At 37.9% G+C, this 21,454-nt stretch overlaps 1 protein-coding gene across 1 annotated transcript in view; it reads right to left on the reverse strand.

The window, feature by feature from the left end:
- Nucleotides 1-21,454, reverse strand: part of LOC136851594 (CLK4-associating serine/arginine rich protein-like) — a 50,928-nt gene that overhangs the window by 18,407 nt on the left and 11,067 nt on the right. Inside the window, exons 3-12 of the mRNA XM_067125891.1 lie at nucleotides 10,940-11,037; nucleotides 10,293-10,471; nucleotides 9,771-10,022; nucleotides 7,494-7,669; nucleotides 7,294-7,364; nucleotides 6,667-7,011; nucleotides 5,625-5,786; nucleotides 4,869-4,980; nucleotides 4,162-4,385; nucleotides 2,551-2,593 (exon numbers count right to left, since the gene is read on the reverse strand). Of these exons, the coding sequence (XP_066981992.1) occupies nucleotides 2,551-2,593; nucleotides 4,162-4,385; nucleotides 4,869-4,980; nucleotides 5,625-5,786; nucleotides 6,667-7,011; nucleotides 7,294-7,364; nucleotides 7,494-7,669; nucleotides 9,771-10,022; nucleotides 10,293-10,471; nucleotides 10,940-11,037 (1,662 nt within the window). The remainder of the gene's footprint in view (nucleotides 1-2,550; nucleotides 2,594-4,161; nucleotides 4,386-4,868; nucleotides 4,981-5,624; nucleotides 5,787-6,666; nucleotides 7,012-7,293; nucleotides 7,365-7,493; nucleotides 7,670-9,770; nucleotides 10,023-10,292; nucleotides 10,472-10,939; nucleotides 11,038-21,454) is intronic.

The following is a 21,454-nucleotide window of genomic DNA, read 5'->3' on the forward strand; positions in this document are numbered from 1 at the left end:
GATAGATATACCCCATATGGGGTACTACTTTAGTAGAGTGCCTTGTATGTAACACTGCCAAACAACAATACTTTTTTCCTTCTTTCAATTTTTTGGCTTTACATTAAAAATTAGATCAAATTACTGAAATAAGAGGCAAACATATAAAAGCAGAATCTCTCTCTCTCTCTCTCTCTCTCTCTCTCTCTCTCTCTCTCTCTCTCTCTCTCTCTCTTTATTTAAACTCTCTCTCATGAATGACTGATCCTTTTTATTTAAACGGAATTGTAGTCTGTTACATCCATTTTAAGATGTATCCAGCTGGTTAGAACATAACAAAGATCTAAGTATGGGAGTGGCTGTGTTATCTTATAAAGCCCTTGGAAAAATTTTCTGCAGTCATATCACCAGCAATTATTCTTAAAGTACTTTCCCCTGTGAACTTGCAAATTATGGCAAAACCCATGTACTTGAACCATGATAGGCAAAAAATGTTTGTATGGTAGATTTGATCTGGACATCTGTCTATGAAGATCTTGCTTGCTCACTGAAATGTATGACTCATATTTCATCTCCTTTACTATCTTAATAATTCACAAAATTGAGATCTGTCATCTAGCTACCCTGCTCATTATCCCCACCGTTACCCATTTCCATAAGCCTTTTGTAAGGCTTATGGTTTTTGCCATCACATTTCTAAAAATGGATTTCATTCCACAGTAGCTGGGCTAGTTTTGTCTTCCTAGCTGAGATGGTTAGATAAATAGTATTTGGGGCTGATGACCAGGCACTGTGACCATATAATGGCCATTCAGTGTTGCTTTCCAACTGATGAGTTGCACAAAACTTCTACAATCAGATTGAATATACAGCTGTACCTGCAAAATCACAGGAATTATAAGTGCCGGCCCCAGTGAATCGATTCTTGGTCCATAAGAATGGTGTATTCAACCAGCCTAGGCTGTTAGCAACTGCTTTCTTATGTACAGTAGATTAAAGTTTGTTCAAGCCATGGGCCAAGTGAGGAGCACAACAGTGGTCTGGTTTTAATTAGGAATACTATATGTAGGCAAATCTTTAAAAATCTCTACAGCAACTAGAGGTGAGCTAACAAATGGTGTAACGCAAGTATATATGCTTAGGTATGTTTATTCAATCCTCCTCTGTGCCTTGTGGTACACTGCACATGGTATTCACAGGTCTTTGCAGCATTTATCTGATCCAAGCTGCAGTGTTTTCAGTCTGTTACTTTTTTTTATTCTTTCCCTCTGGTATCTTCTCTTCCCACCTACCTATCAAACTTCTCCAAATTCACCTTGCTCTTCAATTAATCTATTATACTAGTCTCTTGACACTTTCCTTAATTTGCAATCAGAGGCACCAATGGAAAATTTGTTACTAGAGAGCAAGTCTGTCATAGAAATATCACCAACCCAAAAAACTATTCATAGTTCTCAATGTATAGTTTTCCAATACTGGTTACATTCCAGAGTTAGTTCAGTTATTTTGCTTATCATCCATACCTTGAAAACTATGCTGATACATCGGCACTTTATAACCTAATAATTTTTTGAGGCATCATACACTAATCAGCCCTCTGTGAGACTGTGTCATGGTAAACCTTGGGCATTACCTTCAATTATCATGAATTATTTTACGTGTATAACTAAGGAAAATACATCTAAAACACTCAACAAATCATTTTCATATAGCACTAAAGGTAACTCTTCAAGTACAGAAGGTCCTAATTAAAGAATTGCAGGACCCTAGAACAACACTACTCTAATGTCTTAGTAATAACATGATACCCTAATAATCAATAAATCTTATAAAACTAAACACTGTAAAAATAACACTGTTTCCCTTAATAAAAAAAAAAAGTTCTTAATATTCAATGTCATCTATAAGAAAACAACAAAATACTCTTAAAATCTGAATCAACTCATCCTTGACTAATTTCAAGAAGTTCCTTTTTTAGCATCAAAATTAAAATAAAATGTTTCACAGTACTAACATTAAAACACATACATACTAGGAGATATAATTTTTACAATACGGTACTATGACTTTTCTTTTTACAGTATGAAAAACACTAGTACAGCATATTAATATTCTTCAGAGGTGATGCTTGTTCTAATAATAACAAACCTCATTTCTAAGATATTCTTGCTAGACAAAACTGTCTAAAAGCGTATTGCCGATTAATGCATTTCCTTTTATATTTCCCAACTGAAGCAAATGCAAAGCAAACTTATATATATACATATGTGATATAGCAAAAACGAGGATTTTAAGAACCTGGAACAAAACTGTTAAAACTTAAAACTAGTTATTTAGCATATTTATCACTAATTTTTTTCTTCAAAATAACATGCAAGAAATGTTCAAACTGCAAAGCATGCCAATGTATTCATGAATTTCAAAAGGAAAAAGCACCCCATGTTAATAACACTAAAGATCACCAAGAGTGTAAAGACAACTTTGTGAGAGTTTGACCTTCCCAATAAAAAGAAATGAATGTGAGAGACTAGGACTAATTAACATAGACAACAATAACAGGTTCTTACTGACTTTGGCGGCAGAGGACCCATTACCCACAGTTGATGAGGCCACCCTGTTAAAAACAAAAACATTATCATAATGTAGTTTAAGAAAACCACCAAACAAAATTTTGAGAGCCAAGGGTTGACCAGAGAATTTCGTTCTGAAGGGACAGGTCAATCAGAACATGACAAATCAGAATACAAGGTCCAAAGAATCTTCTGTGCATACCAGTATTTTGCTTAGGACACATTACAGTATTTGTAAATACTGCACCAGATAAATGGCAATCTATAACCAACACTCCTTATAGGAGGGTATTTCTTATTGTGCATTTTGCAGAGCACACTGTAAATGATATTGAGGGCTCTTGGCAGAGATCCTTCAGTGCCCAGTCTTCAGCCTTTTACTTTTCACCCATTTTTGGTGGTCTCTTCCCACCTATTGTAAAATCAAAATTGAGTGGCAGGGTGGAGCTAAAGTACATCAATACAGAGGTATGAAATTTACAAAATTCATGGTATATAAAATATACTGAACTAGGATTTTTAAAGAACTCTTACACAGATTTGTCCCAGAAATCATAATTTTTCAGCTAAAAAAGTCCGATTCACATTTTTTTAATTACCAGAAGATCAAAAAATCTTATAATCATTGTAAAAGTGGCATGGTTTTTGAAGAGCTTTGCCCAATGTATTACACGGTCAAAATGTCTTCTAATCTCATTTAACAACCATGATCCAACCATACAAGACAAGGGAAAGTCCCTTTAAAGCATGTTTAAGTGCCCAGGCATGTGAAATTGTCTACCCTGTTTTTTAAATATTTACAGCAGGAATTAGGTAACAGCAGACCACTAATTGAAATTTCAAGGTTGAAGGATCGTGTGACTGTTACAACAGGAGTAAGTAAATATAAAATATTATTTACAAAAAAATCATATGAAAATATTCTTATTGTATATACTTAATGTACTAAATCCATAACACCTTCATAAACTCAAGTAACAGATATATGTATTCTATTATGATGTGAACATAAAACCTCTCTCTCAGTATATAAATACATACATACATACATGTATATCGTATGCATACATAATATGAACAGCCAGACAAATGAAATGAATAGGCGTATACTATGAGACTCAAATGCCCATGCATCTCATAAAAGGATTAACTCGTCCAGCACAACAAGGCTGGCAGGAAAAATCACCTCATGTGGCAGATTTTAGCATTTCTCAAAAGATGCCATGGCCAGGATCTGGTCCTAATCATTACCTCTTGGATGTGTGGGTCAAAGGCCGAATAGTATGATCCCCAAGATATACATAAATGAATGTTCTCCAAAGTGAAATTTGGCAGAGTTGTATTAATCTGTTTTATCTCCAGCCTGCCACTCGATTTTGGTCCTAAATAGTTGCCTGCCTTCTTTAACTTTACCTTGATCCAATTTTCATTTCTTCTCTAAAAGCAGTTTTTTTGGCAGAGCCCTATGAGTCTCAAAATAAGACTTGCTAGTTTTGTTATTCTAGTTTCTAAGATATAAATATATTCTAAACAGGTAACTTAAATCAAATAATATTACATAATTTAAATCAAATAATATTCCATACTTTTAGTACGAAAAGCAAAAACTTACATATTGTTAGATTTGACACCGCCACTATTTTGTGGTTGTGCTGCATTTGTACTTGAAGCTTTAGAGTCTTCTGTCTCTGATTCAGAGGCAGTTTCTGAGTGGCTCTCCGCACCCCGTCGTCCATAATATCGACGGCATGGCGGTGAAGGCAATTTCACAGGGGGGTCTGGAGACACCCGCAGACCAATACGAGGTGCTGGTGCTACAGTGGTACTGTTATTGCCCTGTCATAAAATTGGAAAATTATTCACATATAGTGTACTAACACTTACAGGAGAAAAAAAACCATTTATGCCAAACTAACAGTTCATACAATATCCAACTGCAGCCCTTCAATTCACTGGTTAGACAGATAATATACCAGACAACAAAACCATTATTGGCCTTTTCAATATGTTGAACTGCTTCTATATAAAAATTTAATCCTCTTATTAGACATAGCTGAGTTTTTTATCCAAATTTATTGACTTTAAAAATGCTGTAATAACTCATTTTCATCTTACTTTAGTAATTTTCTCTTTTTTTATTCAACAATATGAAAATAAATTACAAATATTAAAATATTTAAATATATAATATACTTTATACGTAATACATACAAATATCACTCAATAGCAAGGCATCCTTCATACAAAAATAATTCATTCACTAATAAGATAAATAAATACTACCATTTCATAACAATTCAGCTTAAAGCAGGCACTTACTTTAGGAGAGGGACTCTTCTTATTTACACTTTTTGATCTTGAATTAGATCTAGAACGACTATACGACCTTCTATGAGATCCTCCTGTGTGCCTCCTCCAGCTGACACCATGTCTGAAAAAACAAAAAGAAAAATTTGAAATTACTGATACCATAACACAGCACTCCACATTATCATCATAAATATTTTTATGCAAAACTTTCCCTTTATGACACTAGATGTAAAGGGAGCTCTCTCCAATATCTTTTCATCTTGTGTACATTCTGCCTGAATTCTAATCTGGTCAAGGTCATAACTAATGCCCCTTTTCCACAATTTCCCGGGCAATCCTACTGGTCTCCATCCTGCTACTTATTCATTAACTGTTAACAGACCATTCCTAACCACTTTTCATCCCAAGACCAAACATCTTAATCTTTCCTCAACACTTTTCATCCCAAGACTTCAAGTTCACTTGTCAACCAACAGACAACATATACAGTATCTACATAGCTTCATTATTTGTAATATGCTCTACCAAAACATTCAATGTAGTTTATCACTAGAAAGTTCAGTTAGACTACAAAGTTACAATGCTTGTTTTCCACTGCACACATCTCAGGGAGAAACAAAGTAAAGCCCCACTGGTATGATAAATGTAACTTATAATTACTGACTATTCCTGCATACTTATCTGAGCCTGGTTGTCAAGACATGCACCTTACTTCCCTTTACTAAAGGGGGTCCAGTACTTCTAATACTTAAAAGATCTACTTACCTTTCTCGAGATCTTGATCGTGAACGAGACCTACTACACGACCTAGTTCGCCGGGAACGGCGGGTGCGAGACCTGGATCTGGAGTGACGAGAGCGTGAGCGAGAATATCGGGACCTTTGTCGCCGACGACACAAATTGCTGGAACCACTACGTGACCTTGATCTGTAGTTAAAAGCCAGGAAAACAAAATTATATAAAGACAAAATTTTCAAGTCACTAATATATGGTATATCATAACAAATTTTTAGTTATAACTATATAAATTTAAAATATATATATCTGTTAAGAACATATGTATAGCAATAACCACACCCAAAAATTCACTTGTGACTTTACCCATTTTGAATATAGCATCAAGGTACTGGAAAAACTTTGAAACACTACAAAATTAACACCCCTACCCTACCTTGCACTATTATAATAAGTCACATGAATAAAATGACATCCTAACTGAAATGTCCTCATCCTCTTTGCTATACAATTGTGTAAAAACCATACAAGTATCCAGAAATAATGGCAAGTTAAAATGAATACTGTACTACTGTTGGGTTATAAAATTTTCAGAACATTATGCTAACTATATAAAATCACAAAAACAGACCATCATATCACCCCCTTCTCACTTACCATGATAATGTTGGGATGATTCATGGGGCTCAACAACCACAACAAAGAATTCTAATTCACATGCTCTTAAAGTTTCAAGATATAATTGACCAAGATACTAACCTAACAACTCAACACAATAACCTTTTACCACTTAGGAGAAATGCTTGCTGTAGACAGCTTTAACAGTCTGATTGTCCTTGGCAAGTTCAAAGACACCCTTATTACCACATTGAATTAAGTTACTTTAGCTTTTTCACTAGAAGTTTTAACAGCCAAGATAAAACAAATGGCTGAAATGTACTGGTCACATTAGACTAGCGCTGTTCAAGACCAGTAGAGTCAGGAGGACTTAAAAGTCTGTGTATTTGGCTGAAGAGACAAAAGAGGGAGCCACGCCAGGGGGTTTTAGCCACCGCCTGGGGGAGATACCGACCGGCTTCGAGACACGTGGCGGCGTTTCTTTGAAGAGGAAGATGAATGGCCTGAGGATGTTCCATGACTGCCACTTGGTCCAGAGCTGCCAGAACGCTGACTCATGCTCTCTCTCGACTTTTGGTCCCAGCGATTCTTACGGCGATCACGAGCTGAACGCTGTTCCTTGGGTAAGATAATAACACCTGTAACACCATCATCATCTGTTCCTGCCCCATCGGATTCTCCACCAAAGCTAGTGATGAATTTTATAGTCCCAGCAGCTGGTGGTGTTGGGGAACGGGATTTGGAACGAGATGACGACCTCCGATAGGGTGCATAAGTAGGGCTTGCCCTAGCAGCATAACTGAAAAGAAAAAATTATTTGAAACAATAAACCAATATGGCTAAATTGCCCTGGTTGTAGTTTTATGTCTATTCCAATAAACCAATATGGCTAAATTGCCCTGGTTGTAGTTTTATGTCTATTCCTAAGTAAACAAACTGACATGATTAAATCTTATGTAACAAAATGAATCCACATACAATCTTGATTTTTTTTATTTCATATAATTTCCAAGTACTGTACTTAAATCTGTTTTTATTTCATATAATTTCCAAGTACTTAAATCTGTCAATCTCTACATACCTTGGTGGACTAAATTTACGATCCATGTGCTTCTTTTTCAGTGCACGCCTTTCTTTCCGTGATTTGCGACCCTGAAACATCAGACGTCAAAATTAAGAGAGCTCTAACAAAATAATGGGTAGAAGTGACAAAAAGGTTAAACTGTAAAAACAGTCACTGTGTCCAAACTTCACTGAACAATAGGTACATCCAATACTGACTGAATACATAGCCTTTTCATCTTCGTGTTCCTTTGCTACCCTCAATTCTTCAGCTTCCTGAAGATCACGACTTATAAGCGACATGAAATCCTCTTGGTTGAGGCCATATTCCACTCCTGAAAGATTCATCTCCTGTTGCTGAGTGTTGGAGAGCGACATCACATCCACTGTTAAATCTGTTAAAAAGTAAAAAAAATAACATCTATTACTGCAGTAATATAATATGAATAATACAGCGACACAAATTTGGTTTACTCATTAAGATATTCTTTAAGAATTAGATTCTGTGTTATTAAAGCTCACTGAAATCCAAAGTTAACAAGTAGCTGTAAGTGAAGTAAGAGTCACAGGCATCATTGTCATCATTGGTAATGTTTTCACATCAACTCTTTTACAGTATGTATGGGTTTAGATAATGAGTTCTCTCCACTATCTTCTACCAATGTAATACACTGTAGATGGTATTGAAAATTTATTGCCATGGTCTTTAGGTCCCACCTGAAATGCTTTCTGCCTTGACTTTTCATTCGTTCCCTTCCATCTTTTCATGCGTAGATGTCCCACCTTTAACTTTACCTTGCTCCAACTTGAAAACTTCATTCAAAAACAAACCCTTGAAGCAAACCCTGTAAGAGTACAGTACAGAAACAACTCAACTGTCTTGCTAAACTTACTTATTGCAATGAGCCTTCTGTCTCTAGGAATTTCTGCCTGAACATCCATCTGGTCCATGTCTTTGTCCATGATTTTCAAGCCCTTCCCACCCAGTGCTCTCCATTCTGCTACTTTCCTATTTGGTTGCTCTTAGCACTTTATCACAAAAATAAGCCACTGCAATCTTTGGCATCTCTTCTCAAGCCTCTTAATGCCATATCTCTCAGCAACTACAATTGTAATATGATCCCAATAAACTCCAGCTATGAATCTTAAAATTTTGTTGTTACCCTCTTTGAAATCTCCACAATTTTATTTTTAAGTGCCACCACAGTGAAGAGAAGTGCTCCCCTTATGCATGTCTAAGAAGTTTGCCATCTTTACTAATATGTTAATCTTATTAACTAATAGCCAAGCAATCTCTTTCTAATTAATCCAGATGTTTCTTTTCTTTTTCCTACATCCCTTTCACTAGCAACCTGATCACCCAATAAGCCATCAAAATAATTGAAACTTCTATACCAAGGTAACAAAGTTCTACCTCCTCCAAGGCCTGCCCTTCCATAACATGGTCTTTCTACTCCCTTTCTTTGCTGGTGACCCTTATCAGGTACAATCCTAATTGCCTCTGTTACCTACTCCATTTTATTCAGCATACAGTATTGCATTCATTACTTTGCCCTTCCATATATAAACCCACTTATCCTATGTAACTGTGGGGTATTAATACAGCGTACATATGAAAGACATTTTACAGTACATTAAATGGGTATCGGTAGTGATCCACTGGCATCACCTGCAGTGATTTTGCTCTTTTTTCTTGTTATCTGCTCCCTTTGATATTTAGATCTCTCTCTTCAGTTAGTTGTCAAACTGATTTAGGTTTGTTTTGCTGCAATTTTCACTCCTCATTAAGACCATATCTTTTGGGTCTGCCCTACTCTAAAAATGTGACTTTGTGCTCTGAATATACTATTTTATAGTATTAAATCATTAGGATTGTTTTCTTCAACTTCACTACAGTTGTTTACTTTAGTTTACACTATACTCTTTTGTCTGATGTGAACAACATAAGTTTGTGTCCAGAACATAGTTTTATGGTCTATTACAAGATAAATTTCCCTACTCACAGTACTGTATTCCCCTTCAAGTAATACATACATAATATACACTGTACTATTGAATCATGCTTCTACGTCAAAATATCACACACATAAAAAACATTTACTTAATTATGCTTATAACCACATGGACACCATAAAAATTTATTTTGAACATTGTGCAATTGCAATTTTATTTAACTGGACATGCAAAAACATAAGGCTGGCTGTTCTTCTCAACCAATAGGTCAGACGTATGCATACTCCAGAAGTCTTTTACAATGGAAGAACTGACATTCAAGCAATTCTTCAAAACTTCAGAAGTTATGTGTCTGCAGAATTCAACACTTCAAGGTATGCCAATTATTGCTGATGGGTTGGTCATGAAACATCTGAAATCTTTATTTGCATAATGTTGAGCTAGTCCCAGTTATAAAGAACCATTTAATGAAAAGGATAGCTGAAGATAGAGGAGAAAAGCAACTGATGACAGAAAAATGCAGCAATGGCTCAACTGACTCACCTAAATCAATATCACTATCGCTATCATCATCTGATCCTTCAGCAACCACTTCCTCTGCTCCATCTACCAAAGGATCAGCACTGGCAGAACCAGGCCTTTCTTCATTCTCTTCCTCAAGTTCTTCTGTATATGAGAATGCAATTGCAGCCTTCTTAGGTGCCAAGGCTTTTTTCTCCTCTTCAATTGCCTTGTTAACTATGGGACCAAACTGCTCTTCCAGTCTAATCTGATGCAGGAACTTCTCTTCTTTAACTGTAATGTGCAATGTTACATAAGCAGAGATGATATTTATGAATGTAGAACCCTTGACTACCAACTATTCTATGGAATCAAAATTTATGAAGTATTACAAATGAATTCAGTCAAAAACACTAAAGAATATCTACAAAACTTAAATTCAACTGTTATCCCTGAAAAATCATAATCAAAAGTTTCAACATAATAGTTCTGGACTTATTTTTATGAAAATGAAATTTGTGAGCTAATTCTTTACAAATGTCAACAAAAAACTCAACTACTTACTCCCAAGAAAATCATTTTGAATTAGAATCCTATAGCGTTCATAATTTGCCTGACGCTCCTCCCAATCCTCTTCTGGAGTAAGTTTAGGTGAGGTTACTGAAGTTGGTGGCAGGTCATCCAAATGAGCCCTAACATCAAAGCGGTCTATCATGGAATCTGCATCACCTCGCCACGGCATCCTTTGTGAAGAGCAAAAAAAAATTTACAAAAATTAATTGCCTCACCAACACTAGAATAAAACACAATGTATGATGCGGTCCCAGATTTATGTGACATAAGATTTCAGAATGGTACTTGTATGTTCACTTACTGAAAACAACTACGATTAAAAAAATGCAATATTACAGAGTCACTAAACTTGAGCTTGTGGCAATGAGGTAAACGTAAACTACTAGTTTGCTGAATCTATGTAACATCCTTCCCTCCCAAAACCTACTCAAGGCTACTTAGCTCCAGACCACAAAATCGCACAAGTATAGTGTCACTAACCTGGTTACCATCATTAGAATCTAATATATAATTCAAGACTGGTGCTGATTAACAAGAAATACAAACATCACATAACAATGGCTTGCACTTTCACACAAATACGCATGAGATCCACTGACAACCACCAAGGAGAATGACCAACAAAACTGTAATCTTACATGCTTCCTGGGGCTTCAGCTGCATAGGCAACAGCTGGGTCCAAATGAATCTTGACAGGACGGCCATGTAATTGAATAAACTGTGTTGGATCTTGCTTCTGCAATAATAGATTTTTTATTAATAAATACAGTAACACAAACCAAAGTGCTGTTTACCCATCCTTGAAACTACTACGGTAGAACTCCGGACCTCAACGCTAACCTATTTCAGAAGAAGCATTGAGATGTGATTCAGTCGTGATCTGAATCAATTTTTTCCATAGGGAATAAATGAAAACAGATTAATCCATTCTTGACCACCAGTTATTACCCTAACCTTGTATTTTTATAAAAAAACAATTACACATAAATTACAATTAAACAAGTTCAGAGTTAAATAACATACCATACTGGATGCACTTTTTTTATTTTTAAATGTGTATACAATATAAAAAAACTGCTCTACTTCCAATGTGCCCATATTACTGTTGGGAGACCGAGCGTCGTAGGCTAGGCTAGGTACTGTACTGTACTGGGTAGGGACAAAAATTATTGCTAATAATAAAACACAGAAAACAATCCTAATCATTACAGTAAATTAATAAAATATTGGAAACAAGCCAAATTATTTCTTTTATCACAAACTTACGAAAAATTGTTTACGATAGGTTGGCAGCTTGCCTTTCAGCCATTTGCCATGAATGGATGTAAACAAACCATAGCACTGCCCTGGTGGCTTGCCGCGATAACAAGTAAACGTTCAAGTATAGTAGTATTTATGGTAAATTTCATACAGCGTCTACTGGAATACTGTACGTATATTGCTCTCACAATAAGGTACACAATCCTTTGTCTTTTTTCATGTTTTTTCATTATAGTCACTTATTCACTATAGTTTATTATTATTTATATTAAAATATACTGTTAAATGAATGTGAGATAATTAGGATCATCAACAGTAAAATAGTGGGACAACTAAGACCATATGTTCACCAACACATTTTTTCAACAAAAACAATCCATAAAATGCAAAAATACACATGATCAAAATAATTGTAATTCAACTTGTGAATTTTTATATAAAGCAAATTAGTGATTAATTGTTTGAAAGCTTCTGTCAAATAATCACACTCATGGCAATGTTCAAACTTAGTGCTGTACACACGATCGAAATGTCTATAAATAGAACATAAGTAGAGGGCTGTTACTGGCTAACAGCTCTCCATGGTAACCATCCAGTCAATCAAGTTTTAGCTGTACAGTATTCTGTCTGAGAAAGAAAGTTTTGCTCATGTGAAGCTAACGATGATGTAAGTGCACGTTTTAAATACAGTCCGTAGTTTGTAATAGTAAAGACGTATTACCTGTACTACACATTTTTTAAAACACTAGGAATACACACACAGTGTATGCTTATGTGCTAATACCTATTGGTTAAAGAGACTCAAATTAGCAGCATCTTTTCCTAAGAGAGAGAGAGAGAGAGAGAGTTCATCTCTTTAATCTCTTGAGGAATGTTAATCTAAAAATGCTTATAACTGCTTATCTTGAAGTTCAAATACCAAATGTATACTTAAAGTATCATCCTACATCAAATATGCCATAAATTATTTCCCTAGTACTATATTAATCTTTGAAATTATATTTTTAACATAATTTCAAAGTCATCCTAAACATTAGTACCCTTGAAAATATATACATTCACTCTTCCAGCAAAAATAGAGAGAGAGAGAGAGAGAGAGAGAGAGAGAGAGAGAGAGAGAGAGAGAGAGAGAGAGAGAGAGAGAGAGAGAGAGAGAGAGATATTTATCTCTTAATCTCTTGAGGAATGTTAATCCATTTCTCTTTACAAAAGTTATATGTTTGTTTTTTGTCTTCCAAAGATTTATTAACTACACATTTTTAAAACATTATGAACACACACACACACACAGTGTGCATGTGTGTTAATACAAACTGGTTAAAAGAGACTCAAATTAGCAGTATGTTTTCCTGAGAGAGAGAGAGAGAGAGAGAGAGAGAGAGAGAGAGAGAGAGAGAGAGAGAGAGAGAGAGAGAGAGAGCTGAACTAAGTATCTATTTATCTGTCTACCTATTTAATTTGGCAAGAGAGAGAGAAAGGAAGAAAGAAAGAGAAATTGACTTCATCATGTGGCAGCATCTATCTACCCTTGGTCAGAAATGTTGAGTAATTTGACATATCTGGCAGGTTCACCCTCGCCCCTGAGCTCCAAGACTCAAGAAAAGATTGGGGTTGAAATTTGCTTGTTTAAAATTATTCATAACTTACTACAGAAATGCATAAATGTAGTAATTACAGTATATGTATTATTATTTGGAAATTAGTACTTATTGTTAGGTAAATCATTTATTTATCATACAAAAACATACCATAAAAATTCTATCTTTTCCTGAGAGAGAGAGAGAGAATTATTATTTTTCTTAATTGTTATTATTTAATCTTATGAAACTTAATATTAATATTTTAAAATTAGTATTGTAAATCATAATTTTATCATAAAATGTATATGTAGATATAGTACAGTATTTAGTCACAAAAACTATGAAAATACACAATATTGCTCTATGAAAAAATCCTTGAATGGGCGAGTTTCCCACGAACAATTTATAGATAGGTTTCACAGAAAATTCTGCAAATTGTGAAAACATGAATACTGGGAGTTTACTAATCATAATTAGCCTTATTCTGAGATGCAAGCCCTGCCACACTAATTTGTATAGTTGAAAAAAAAAAAAAAAAAAAAAAGAAAAGAAATTCTCACTAAGCACAAGCAATCTCCAGTGTATGGCTGGGGTTTCGTTCCCAGGGGCAAGCCATAACCTGAAAAACACTGTAACCCAGAACATTATAATAATAATGGTAATAAATGGCGGCCATTTTTCCCCTCAAGGCAGGCATATTGCATAGTGCTGTGCTTGATGATGACAATTGCAGCCAACCCTTATCTTTATCCCTCAAGTCTCATCTCAATGCTGCCTTTCCCACCCTGCAGAGACTTTGTTATGGCTTCTTCCCTCCTGAATCTCATCTCTTCACTCAGATGTCTCCCTCATCTGACATCCTCCCTGTAGCCACTGAGGTTAGGTTCAGGTACCTTCATCTGCTGTTCTTTCCTTCCTGTACTGAACTTTCAGCACAAGTGTAACACTTTACCTCTTTATATCTAATTAGACTAGCACCTGACCTCCCAAACCAAAGGAAGTGAGAACAGTACGAACATGTTCCTCTTTTTAGGAGAAAATTTTTCTTTTCGCCCCGTGTCTATTCCGCATCTGTTCAGTGAAGTTGATTCTTCTCTCTGGTGATCAGGATTTATTAGAGTTAGTCATAAGCTCAGTGCCTCCTGGTATCCAAAGAATAGTGACACCCCTGCGCACCTGTCAAGTAATAGCTGGTACTTTAGAGTCGGGGGTAAAGTGAAAAACCTGTAGGAGGCATACAGAAGGATTAGAGGAGTGCATATGTGAACTCATCCCTTCTTCAAGATCCTCTCCTAACCCCTCAGAAGCCTCTGTGAAGAGTGAGCTGCACGAACAGGCACAGCAGTGAACACGTGATCACACTTACAAGGGCAGCCTCCATAACGACTAGCCAGCAAGGAGGCAACCAATCCATTCCTTCCTTGGAAATCTCACTGAAAGTCAGTCAGTCACTTCAAGTAATCGGTTCCAATGAAGGGAACGGAGAGCAGTGTCTCTTCTACGGAAGTGATCTCCAACAGAAATCCCAAAACACAGAGCAAAGAAGACTTCTAACACCCTTCCCATCCTAAGCAGTCCAAAAAAGCAATTAATGAGCAACCACAAAAACAATAAAGATATACAATAAGTTTCACAACACAGCTGAAAACAGTAACTACACAGAAAACTGGGTCATCTGGACTCAACTGTGCTGAAGAAAGTGTGAATGGCTACCAACAAGAGACCAGGCGGTGCATCACTACTCACCTTTTTGCCACCAACTAACCCATTAATTGTTTCTAACTTGAGTTGAGAATATGCCTACATAAAGGCAGAGATTTATATTCTAATAGGATGAACAATTTACCTATGGTTACAACCAACAGTAGGGTATAAGTAAAAAAACCCATGTTATAGTGTTATTCTAATAATCTGACACATTTGGAACTTTGATGATGACAATTTTTCTACAATAGCCAACCTATTTATTTTACTTTAAAAGACCCTTGGTTGGTATTCCACACATCTGGAAATGTGACAGTTTATTAGTTATAATTTGGCAAAAGACCTTCACAATTTTCTGGATTATCAGATATTCCAGACCACTGCACTTTACCTGTAAAAATAATAATTAACTTACTAAGACAGCATTAAATAGCAGCTTTAATAAAATGAAAATTACCACAAAAAGACAACAATGAAGGTTGTTTAAAATGAAATTTTTATAATAAAGGTTTATATATACTTACCCAGTAATTACATACCTATTTGTTTCTTTTAACCAGCAGCTTAAAATTTTGAAAAAGGGGGCCATGCTAGTTTGCTTTCGTTATGGCGACATGCCCCACCCACTTCAATTTGTTTATGCCCTTATGTCCAAGTGAGGGGAGGTGGGCAGGCTCCAATCATGTAATTACTGGGTAAGTACATATAAAACTATTTTATTATAAAAATGTCATTTTTATATAAGTAACTTACCCGGTAATTACATAGCTGATTCCCACATTGAATGGAGGTGGGAAGGTTGGACATATATACCCCAAAACATTATTAATAGTAATGAGTTTGAGAATAGAAATTTGCTAACACTGAATCAATGTTGTTGACCCTTACCTGATAAGACAGCTGCTACAGGTAGATACTGCCTCTGGTTGGCGTTCATCTTATCAGTAGAGGCGAGGCGGTAAAGCCTTGAGGGCCTACTACTACAGTGGGTGCTTTGTAGCGATGGACTAATTTCCGAAGGCTAGCAAAGTAAAACAAGATGCCTTTGCCCAGGGTGCAGTATCACACAAAATAACCAGAGCAAATAATCACCATAACCACCAAAAAACACATTAAAAACACCAATACCCAACCATTAAAACCAAAAGACTGCAGGGCACTCCAAGTGTGTAGTACTCCCAGGCTCCCCAAAAACTCAACACCCTAAGCAAGGCGATGAGATTAAAGAAAGGATATTGCTTTCTAAATTTCCTCCCCCAACACCACACCAGCCATGTAAAACGGACCCATGGTACTGCACTGATCGTAAGTAGTTTCCATGTCCCTTAAGTAATGCGATGCAAACACCGACTTGAACTTCCAAAATGTCGCTTGCACAATTGACGTGAGAGATAAATTGCGCTTAAATGCCCAAGGTGCACCAACTGCTCTTATCTCATGGGCTTTTACCTTGTAAGAGGAGAGAGAGTCTTCGTTCACCATGGAATGTGCCACTGAAATCAAGTTCCTGAGAAAGAATGTCAGGGCATTCTTAGACAAGGGTCGAGAGGGATATTTCACAGAACACCAAAGGTTCCTTGAAGTACCATGAATGTTCTTCGTTCTGTGAAGATAAAACTTAAGGGCCCTTACTGGACAGAGAGTTCTTTCTTCTTCAGACGGGCCCACTATCTCAGACAAGCTCTTGATCGTAAAAGAACGAGGCCATGGATTCAATGGCGATTCGTTCTTAGCTAAAAAGTCTGGGGAAAAGGAGCAAACTGCATTCCCCTGAGAAAATCCAATATTTCTGTCCAAAGCATGGATTTCACTGGATCTTCTGGCAGTGGCCAAGGTGACCAGAAAAAGAGTTCTCCTGGTAAGATCCCTTAAAGAGATAGATCGCATGGGCTCAAAACGTGAACTGGCCAGCCACTTAAGTACCATGTCTAGATTCCAGGACAGCAAAGGTTTTCCTTAAGCTTTGCAGTATCAAAGGACTTAATAAGGTCGGACAATCCTGGTTAGACAATAAGTCCATTCCTTTACGGCAGAAAACCGAGCTAAGCATAGCTCTGTAGCCTTTAATGGTAGAGGTGGAGAGTCCTTTAGTGGAGCGTAGGAACAGAAGAAAGTCCGCTTTTTCTGCTACAGAGGTATTAGAAGAGGACGCATTATTTTGTCTGCACCAAGACCTGAAGATGAGCCGTTTAGCCTGGTAGACATTATCTGATGACTGTCTTCTGCACTTCGCAATCACGTCTGCAGCCGCTCTTGAAAAGCCCTTCTTTCGAAGCAGTTGCCTAACAGTTTGAATCCTGTTATGGCCAGAGAAGACAGGTTTTGGTGGAAACATAGGAAATGAGGTTGCCTGAGTTGTTGGTTCTGTGGCAGCAGTCTTGGGAAGTCCGTAAGAAATTCCAGCAGATCTGGGAACCACTCCTTTGCTGGCCAGAAGGGGGCTATCAAAATCATGGACAGGTTTTGATGGGCTGGAACTTATTGATGACTTGTCTCACTACACTGAATGGGGGAAAGGCATACAGATCTTTACCTGTCCAGTCCTGCAACATTGCATTGGTTGCCCATGCTGAGGGATCTGGTACTGGTAAGCAGAAGAGGGGAAGTCGGTGATTTCTAGAGGACGTGAACAAATCTATCAAGGGTTTCCCACAGAGCTTCCACAGATCCAGACAAACTAACGGGTCTAGAGCCCATTCTGTGGGAAGGATCTGTCTCTGACGGCTCAATTCATCTGCCAGAACGTTGAGTCTCCCCTAGATAAAACGCGTTGTCACTTGAGTGTCGTTCTGGTGTAACTGAAGAAGACGACCCCTTGCCTCTTCATACAGGGAGAAAGAGTGGGTTCCCCCTTGTTTCTTGATGTACGCCAGTGTCCTTGTGCTGTCTGAATGCACTGCAACTGTCTTCCCGTGAACTTCTGTAGCGAAGCACTGTAGGCCCAGAAATATCGCCTGTAACTCTTTACGTTGATGTGCCAGTTTTGCTGTTCCTGAAACCAAGTACCTGACACTTCTTTTAACCCCAAAAGAGCTCCCCAACCTAGGTTTGATGAGTCTGAAAAGAACTCTAGGCTGGGGTTCAGAGGTTGAGGAGATTTCCATTCTGATAGCCTCTTCCTAGATTTCCACCACCGAAGGTCCTCCTTGATTCCACCGTTATCGGGAACACAAACGAGTCTGGAAACTTTTTCCTGCTCTAGCTGGCTCTGAGGAAGGATTGGAGAGGTCTCAGATGAAGTCTTCCCAGAGTGATGAATTGTTCCATGGACGAGAGGGTGCCTAGAAGACTCATCCATTGATTGGCCGAGCAAAAGTTTAGTTCCAGAAATTCTTCCACTGTTTGGAGACACTTGTCTATTCTCTTTGGGAATGGAAAAACCTGAAAATCTCAAGAGTTGATCGTCATACCTAAATAAGGAATGTCCTGAGAAGGCGTCAGGAGAGACTTGTCCCGATTGATGAGAAGACCCAATTCTTGGGCCAAGAAAAGAGCTGTGTGAATGTCCTCTGTACACTGAGCTTTTGAGCCGAAATGTAGTAACCAGTCGTCTAGATATAGAGAGAACTTTATCCCCATCAAATGAAGCCATTTCGCTAGGGGAGCCAATACCCTGGTGAACGCTTGCGGAGCCGTCAAGAGACCGAAGCACACAGCCTGAAATTGAACACCTTGCCCTGAAACACAAACCTGAGGTACTTTCTCGATGTCAGATGCACTGGAATATGAAAGTACGCATCCTGCATGTCAATGGACGCCATCCATTCTCCCTGGCGAATGGATGCAAGGACCAATTGGTTTGTTTCCATCTTGAATGTTGTCTTTTGACAAAGTCATTTAGAGCACTTACGTCCAAAACAGGTCTCCAGTCCCCCGATGACTTGGGCACTACAAAGAGACGGTTGTAGAATCCCACAGAATGGAAGTCCTCTATTAACTCTGTAGCCTCTTTCTGAACAAGAGACTCGACCTCTAGCAAGAGAGCAGCAAATCTCTCTGAGCCTGGAGAGTAAACTGTCAATTCAACAGGCTTGCAGACTAGACGAGGTTTGTCCAGCAAGGGGATAGTGTAGCCCTCCTTCAGGACAGACACTATCCAGATTTCCACTCCCTTTTGTTCCCACCATTCCCAAAAGTGGAGGAGCTGCACTCCTACCTGAGTGTGGAGGACTATGACTTCATTTCTTGGAGGGAGACTTTGAGGAAGACTTCTTGAGGGAACGCTGTGGGAAATGGGCACGTGCTCTTGTTCTAGTATGTGTTCTAGAATGGGAGCTCCGAAAGGGAGTAGGCTGCAGCAGAGATGAAGATCTGGGAGGAACAGCCAAAGAATCCTTGGGGTGTCTTGCAGATTGGGAGAGCAGGTTCTGAGTGTTCTTTTACAGCAGGTCAGAGGCAATGTCCAGTACTGTAGCCTGGGGAAAATGATGCATCTTGTCCAAGGGGGAGAAGAGGAGAGCCAATCTCTGAGATGGAGTGACGCCTTCCAAAGTAAAAGAACACCAAAGCTCTCTTTTCTTAGGCACACCCATGGCATAAAGACTAGTTAACTCTTGCGCACTATTGCGAATGCCCCTGTCAATACAGGAAAGTACTCCTAAGAGATCCGAAGAAATTTCTTGTGTGCTAGTGAGCCCACTGCCCAATCTAGGAAGCTCATCACTTCGAAAGTTGAAAATATAATTTTGGCTGAGGAGAAAGCTGATCTCCTAGCCGAGTCAATAAGGCCAGAGAAGTCTCCCAGAGAGGAGACAGACTCCCAGGGAAGGGACTTCTCCGGTTGCATAAAACCTATAAATCAATCTGGACAATTTGGAAAGCAGGAAACAAAAAACTGCTTTACCTTGCTCCCCCTTCTCAGAAAACCACCACTTTGTTTGGGCAGAATTTGCACCCTCTCTCATTTTTTGGTTACAGAATGCAGTACTTTTACACTTTGGGGTGTACATGACCGACTTAATTTCCTTAATTTCCTGTTCGGAATCATGTAGTATGTCCATTACTGTATATATTGCCATTCTGTGGCAAGGACATCTTTGATGTTACTCAGTATTTCCTGTTACCCAGGGGGCAGAAGTCCTGGGTGAGTTACTATACCCCTCAGAAAATGTAGACATTTCAATTGGGGTTAGATGGATCCTTGTATCCCTTTTGGGGGAAAGATCCTGTTCAGCATCTGATAGCTGCATGGGGGATAGAATTCATTCTGGAAGGTTTCTCCCATGGTTAACTGAAATTTGTATCCCTGATCCTTCTGGGTTCAGCAGCGTCATATTCCTCAGTAAGAATGTCACCCCATGTAAAGATTCCTCTACTTCCTCCACGCAGTTAACTTGGAAGGTACTGGGGACTGATGTTACTGGGTTTTGGCCCAAACATAGATCTTTTTCTGAGAAAGGGTTAAATATCTGCTGGCAGAGTTCTGCTGGAAAGATATAATCTCCCCCTTCCTCACTCTTACTGAACCCTAGGACCTGTCGAGACAGCTTAAAACAAGCTGTTTCATCCTTAAAACTTGCTGCCAGGAGCATGCTACAAATTTTGCACATATCTTGCAACCAAACAAATTTTCCTTGTTTTCTACAAGGACTATGCTCATGGCAGGTGGTATGGGCCATACCCACTGGCAAAAAATGAACTGAGCAATTGATGCAGAACACTTGAGCTGAGGGTCCTGCATAATGGCAGCCCTGTAGTGATATAAAACAAGTTGTTACTAGAAAGTAGTTAGTACTGTCTGTGGTCCCTTAAATATATAGTATACATATTCCATATTACAGGTTAATTTGATTACAAGTGTGTAGCTATAATATATTTGATTAAATATCTATGTTAACTTAAACCTTCTACGGTTTAGGTTAGTTTTGACACCAGTATATGGCTGTATTACTTATACTATACACAGTTAGTCCTTTTGCAAGGGCTATGTGAAATTTAATTCTGAATGTCATGCCATTCAGACTAACTGCTATAAACTAATTTGTTTAACTAACCCAAGCTACTGTTTCATACGGCTTAGGTTAATGCTTCTAGCATAATCTACATTGGGCGAAGAATAAGAGATTTCTTAGAGGGTTCTCGCTTAACCTATTCTAGGCCACTGCCTATTCCAGGCTTATTTAAAATTTAAAACACTTAAGGATATGAGCTATACAGAAAAGAACCCTCTTGTAATCTAGTTTTCTGGTCTATCTGGCCGAGACTACCCTTTTATCTGATATTCAGCCACTGCTGTTTTAGGCTAATAGTAGGATATTCCCTTAAAAGGGGTTCCTACTTAATCTGGTTGGGCTACTTCCTGGTTTAGGTTTATATCACCTTTGAGGATATAGGATACATAAGAACCCCACTAATACGTAGCCTTAAAGACAGGCCACCAAGTCGTAAAAACTACGTTATTTTATTAAACCTAGGTTACTGTTTACCTGTATATCTAATCCTAGGCTATTTGGACTAAACTACCTCTTAGACCAATGATAGGATATTTCCTAAATTTTTCTCTCTTAGCCTAGTATAGGCAGTCCCCAGTTATCAGCAGGGGTTCTGTTCTGAGGTTTTGATAACCGAAAATCGCTGTTAACCAAAAACCAGTGATTTTCGGGCTTATCG

This window comes from Macrobrachium rosenbergii, chromosome 23, assembly GCF_040412425.1.
Source record: "Macrobrachium rosenbergii isolate ZJJX-2024 chromosome 23, ASM4041242v1, whole genome shotgun sequence".
Classification (NCBI taxonomy): Eukaryota; Metazoa; Arthropoda; class Malacostraca; order Decapoda; family Palaemonidae; genus Macrobrachium; species Macrobrachium rosenbergii.